General features: G+C 57.9%; 1 protein-coding gene across 2 annotated transcripts in view; it reads left to right on the top strand.

The window, feature by feature from the left end:
- The first annotated feature begins 555 nt into the window (after positions 1-555).
- Shisa9 (shisa family member 9) overlaps positions 556-6,000 on the top strand; it is a 190,716-nt gene continuing 185,271 nt past the window's right edge. For both annotated transcript variants that reach the window (XM_042698421.1, XM_042698420.1), the window contains exon 1: positions 556-1,118. In XM_042698421.1, the coding sequence (XP_042554355.1) occupies positions 556-1,118 (563 nt within the window). The remainder of the gene's footprint in view (positions 1,119-6,000) is intronic.

The raw sequence follows: 6,000 nt of genomic DNA, 5'->3' as shown, positions 1-6,000 counted from the left end.
TCCGCCCGCCCTCCCTCCCCTCCCCCGCCCTCCGCGCCCTCCCTTCATTCCACAAGTGTCGCTCCGCTCTCCCCGGCGCACTTGGAAAGAGCCGGAGAGCGGAGCGGACCGGGGCGAGCGGACGCGGGGCGGCGGGTCCCGGAGCCGCTGGCGGAGGGGCGGCGCGGCCAGTCTCCCCGGTTCTCCTCACCCCGTCTCCGTTCTCTCCGTGGCCCGCCGGACCTGCACCCCGTGGCTCGCTCGGCCCCCCGCCCCGCCGTCCTCTCCACTCTCCCCCCCCTCTACTCCCCATCCCTCCCCGCCCGGCCCGGCCCCGCGCGCTCCTCCCCGGCCCGGCCCCTCGGCGCGCGGCGCGCTGGAGGCGAACGCAGGCTGAGCCGGGCGCCGTGGCCGCCGACCCCCCGGGCGCCCCGCGCGGCTCCCTGCATGTGCGGCCCGCGGCGGCTCGCAGCCCCCGGCAGCAGCCTCGGCCGCGACTCGAGAGGCGGCTGCAGCGGCTCCGGCTCCGGCGGCGGCGGAGGCGGCCGAGCGGTCGAGCCCGGGCTGGGAGACACGATGCGCCGCGTCCTCCGGCTGCTCCTCGGCTGCTGCCTCACGGAGCTGTGCGCCCGCGTGTGCCGGGCGCAGGAGCGAGCCGGGCTCGGGCCGCTGGCGCAACTGGGCGGCGTGGTGGTGCTGACGGGAGGCAATCGCTCCGGGGCGGCCTCCGGAGAGGCCGCCGAGGGCACCGGGGGTTCGGACGCACCCCCGACCCGGGCGCCCACGCCGGACTTCTGTCGGGGTTACTTCGATGTCATGGGCCAGTGGGACCCGCCATTCAACTGCAGCTCGGGCGACTTCATCTTCTGCTGCGGGACGTGCGGCTTCCGGTTCTGCTGCACCTTCAAGAAGCGGCGCCTGAACCAGAGCACCTGCACCAACTACGACACCCCGCTCTGGCTCAACACCGGCAAGCCCCCCGCGCGCAAGGACGACCCCCTGCACGACCCCACCAAGGACAAGACCAACCTGATCGTCTACATCATCTGCGGGGTGGTGGCCGTCATGGTGCTCGTGGGCATCTTCACCAAGCTGGGCTTGGAGAAGGCGCACCGACCCCAGAGGGAGCACATGTCCAGGTGGGCTGCCCTCCCTCCTCCCCCCCCTCCGCTCGGTTCTCCTCTGGGGAGAGGGGGGGGCAAAGCTCCCTCCTTCCCTCCGAGTCCTCCCCGCCTCACCCCAGCTCTCCCCGCAGGGGGGAGGTCCCCTGGGAAGCCAACTTTGTCTGGTGCGCGCGCGCGCGTGCGCGCATGGGGAAGGGGCGCGGGGCTGGGCCGAGGCGAGGGCGAGCTTGACTGCGTGCCATGGCGGGGGGCGGGGGGCGGCTCAGCCCTCACCCCTGTTGCGGGAGTAAGGGCGGAGGGAGGTTGGGAGAAAGGGATCCATGCGCCCCCCCCCCCTCCACCGCCATCCCCAACCTCCAATTCCAGACAGATGCTAAACCTCTAGGTAAACAGAGGCAGGCGAGCCTCCAAAGGACGGGGTGTGGGGGGGGGGCGTGTGTGTGAGGCCCCGCGTGAGAGAGGGAACTGGCAAAAAAGGGGGGGAGAGGGAGAGGAGGGCAAGAACAAAAGCCTCGCGTGGGGGAACCGCGACTTCATCTTGCCCGTGTGCCCCCCTCAACCAGGAGCCCCGCTTTTCCCTCCTGCCCCCTCCCACCCTCCTCCCGAGGCCGCAGGCATGCTTGCATGCTGCCCGCCCCTGCCCCCCCTCCCCCGGGACAACCCCCTCCTCCACCACACCCCCCCCTCCACTCCTCGTCCCACACCCCTGCACCCCGATTCGTCAACTTTCCCCCCTGCTTTTTATTCGTTATGCAAGTCGCAGCAGATGGGAGGAAAGGCAGTTAGAAATTAATGGAGCTGTTTGCCTTTTGCGCGCCCGCGCGTGCGTGCGTGTGTGTGTGTGTGTAAATCCTCACAACTCAGTAACTTTGGGAGCAGGACTGCAGCCACAGAGCCGTGTGTGTGTGCGTGTGCGTGTGCGGGTGTGAGAAGCCTGGGAGTTGGTGTGAGGTCGTGGAAAAGCCGGATTGGGTCAAAGAAGCAGACAGGGCTGGGGTGGACGCCTTAATTGTCCCGCACCCCTTTATTTTTCCTTCTCAGTCCTGGCAATGAAGTCCCTGTGTCCCGCCCCCTCCCCCCCCCCCACCAGGGGCCAGTGTGTCTGTGTGTGCACGCCTGTGTGTGTGCACGCGCTCCTGTGCGTGCCTTAAAAAATCTGAACAAAGACACCCACCAAAAATAGGCAAAGGAACATCACCACCTCAGTAGTAATTATTTTCTATTTATACGCAGAGTATCTGATGAATTTTTTTTTTGTCCCCTAAAGGGGAAGGATTTGGAGGGGACCCGGAAGAGAGGAGGTGAGGAAGTCCTGGTTGGTTTAGGTAGGGAGTGGGGTTTGAGATTGAGAAACAAGCTTGTGGAGGATTCAGGAAATCCAGGTCTATCCAAACCCCACTGTCCCACAACCCCAGAGTAATAACCCCATCACCAACTCCACCAGCTGCTGGGTCCCCTCCTCAAGGCCCAGTCCTCAGGGGGACGCCAGTCCCCAAGGTCTGTGCTAAGTGTGGAGGGAGAAATGGATGGACGAAGGGCCACGTCAGTGGTGTGGCTCTGTGGGGACATTGCTGAGAGACAGGCAGGCTGCATGCAGGTGGACAGCAGCCCGAGTCTCCCCTCAGCTTTGCCTGACCAGAGCCCGCCCTCAGGAGGCCCTTCCAGGTGTGGGAGGAGGGGGTGATGTTGGAGAGAAGTCAGCCTTTGGGGGTGTGTTTGGGAGGAAGAGACCCCAGCAACCTTCAAGACTTCTTTGACCTGGGCCAAATTGATCTCCACTAGTTCCTCAGGACCCAGGAGGCACCTGGATTCCTTGTTGTGCCCCCTACCAGCTTTTTTTTTTTTTTGAGAGGTGTGTGACTAGTGGAGTGGGTTGCAGGTGCCAGAAAAGATCTGTTTTCAGGCACCATTTAGGGCGTACTCAGTCCTGGGACAACAGTGCCCCCAGACAGGCTCTCCAGGTATTTATTTTGGCAATTCTAGAATAAAGAAAGTCCATTTGAAAAAAAAAAAACATACTAGCAAGTGGCTCTAATTGAAGCAGAGAATTGTTGATTTCTAAGGCAGCTTCCCCCCACCTTGTTGCTTTTTGGGGGCAGAGAGAATCACCTGTAAATCTTTAAAGGAGATCTTGTGGTGTGGGGAATCCCACCTTTCATTATTTAAGTGACGGTTTCAGGTAGGGCCCGAGTCTCTGTGTATTTGAAAACTATCCCAGGTGATTCTACCATTTAGCCAATCACTGTTAAAGAAAAAAAAAAAGACAAACACTTGCTGGGGCTCACCATGGTACGTGTGTGTGTGTGTGTGTGTGTGTGTACACCTATGTGTATGTATGTGTACGTGTATATGTGTGTGGGGGAAGGGACTCAGTTCTCAAGGCTACCCTATGAAACAGGTGCTTTTAGTTACCGTTTTCATACGAGGAACCCACAGTGCAGATGTGGTGGTTTTGGCCGAAGTCACATGATGAGAGGTTGTATAGTTTCCGGTCTCCTGCTTTCAACTTGTGCCTGCAGTAAGCAGATGTGCTCAGACCCTGTCTCAGGATTGGAAGGTGGTGCCAGTGTGTGTGTGGGGGGGGTGGGTGTTGGGGTTCCCAAGAGCAGGGTCTTGAGTTCCATTCACAGAGATTCTGAATCAATAGGTTGGGAATGGGCCCCAGAAATCGGCTCTACTCCCTCCCCTTCCCTCCCACCCCCCATGCCAAGTAGTCTACGCTTTGGAGAAACAGATCTTGGGTTTGGGAATTATTTGGTACTGGATCAGGCGATGGACGGTGAATCGGAGAGGAAGGAAGGGGGCTGGTGTGATTGTTAATTTGTACTTCCTTGCTGCTTTTCTATGCGTGTGTCACCTTCGTGTTTGTTGGGCTGTTCCCCGGTCTTCTGCGAATGCCTCTTGTTCTGCTAGCCTGTTGTCAGTCAGAGTTGCCTGCCGTGTGGTGATTGGCTCATTAGCTCTTACCTGGGCATCGTCTGGTGCAGCCAGCACTCCAAGCTTGGGCCGCCGCCGAGAGGCTGCTAGGGGGCCAGGCGGCCTCAGCCTCTTCATTCTTGTCTGGAGCTGCAAGGGATTCTTGGGTTGTCTCCCACCCCAAAGCACTCTTTATCAAGGACATAGCAGGTGGCTGCAAAACCATTGCACACTTGTGGAAACCCCCCCCCCCCCCGCCCCATATTTGATTTCCCAACAGAACTCTCCGGCTCAGCAGTGTACAGCTTCAGAGGCCTGAGATGATGAGGGCTGAGAACAGACAGACAGACAGGGACCGGGCAGAGGGAATGAAGGCTATCCTGGGAGGGCCGCAGAGACGCTGGTTCTATGCAGCTTCAGCAGGTTTTCTGAAGGAAGGGTTTGTCTTTCAGCTCCCCAAGCGATGAGGTTTTGTGTTGCCTGCCAGATACTTCCACGTATGGCTTTTTTTTTTTTTTTTAAAGTTTCCCATAGTTTGTCATTGTGAACCACAGTAAACACACAAGGATCTTGCTGGAATAAGGAATCTTCCCCTGGCCTGTGCCCAGGCTAAGGTTTCTTGACCTTGGCACGTTCACTTCTCGGGCTTGATAGTCAGCAATCCATACCCTGCACCTGTCACCAAAGTGAAGAAAAAAATCTCCAGATATTCCAGATGTAGAAGAGGAGGGACATCCCCCCAAACACAGTTGAGAACTACTAATCTAAATGGTTTTAGGTTCTCCCCCCCCCCCAGATTGGCTTAATTGCTTCAATATTTCATTCTTAGATTTTTTTTCTTGTGTACTCCATCCTTTTTCCTCTCCCCCCTCTTCCTTTGGTCTCTCCCTCCCCTCCCCTCTCTTTTCTCCCTCCCTCTCTTTACCATCTCTTATCTTTCTCTCTTTCCCTTTTTTGCTCACAACATTGGATAATAATTTGCAGACTTGACACCGAGCCCCTAAATGTGTCTGCCTGGATCTCTTAGGACCAAGCATGCTCAACAGATCCATCACTATGCCAATCACAATTCCCTGCTCTTTGTTCTGGAATTCCCAGCCCTAACAGAATATCCCCGCATCCCCCAGATGTGTCTCAGAGCCGGGGCTTTTCCTTCAGGTCTGTGACAGGTGGCTCTGTCATCTGCCAACTGGGTGGACTGACTGGCCCGAATATACTGAGATCTTACCCTAGCTCAGTCACTTTCTAGCTGTGTGACCTTGGGAAGGTTGCTTCACCTCTCTGAGATTCTCGTTCTTTGAGAATTCCCCAAGGACCAGGCTTGCCAAGTAACTCCCTGCTCAGCCACAATGACCTTTTCTCGTGTTCTTCTTCTTGGAACCTGTCCCCTTGTGTCTACTGAGCAGAGTGATGTTCAGATCTCAGTGTTCAACCCTTGCTCTGTGTCACCAGGCTGGTCTCCGAACCTCTCTGGAGTTGCATTTTCATCAGCTCAGGAGGAGCTGGCGCCGTGTGCAGCCTAGGGAAGAGAGGTTGGAGTCTATCTAGCTCCAGCACACCGCGAAGTGTTGTCTGGGTGATATCGAAGAACCCTGGCTTGGCTTTGCAATTTTGCCATAAGCTTATGTGTAAATTCTCATTTAATTTCACACCCCTCCCCCACGAGGTAGGTTCAGTGACAGGCTGCCATTTGCAGCGGCGCGGGAGGAGGCTTGCTTTCCAAGAGGCTACACCAGCTCCCCGGTGCTCTGATTTCAGAGCCAGAGGGTAGGGACCTTGCCTGCTAGGCAGTGGGCAGCCTCTGAGTTCACACCTGCAGGATTGTCCACCTCCTCTTATCTCTGACAGAGGCTGAGCGCCCAGCAAACAAACATTGTGTGCCTTCGCCCCGGATCAAGGGGCCGAGGTGTATATATATATTTTACGTCTGCCCCTGGCTGGGCCAGGTCTCTTGGTGGAGGCGCTGGTGAGCAGCGACCTT

Source organism: Dipodomys spectabilis, unplaced genomic scaffold, assembly GCF_019054845.1.
Source record: "Dipodomys spectabilis isolate Male_0828 unplaced genomic scaffold, ASM1905484v1 ptg000231l, whole genome shotgun sequence".
NCBI lineage: Eukaryota > Metazoa > Chordata > Mammalia > Rodentia > Heteromyidae > Dipodomys > Dipodomys spectabilis.
This window is presented reverse-complemented; position numbering and strand designations above follow the sequence as displayed.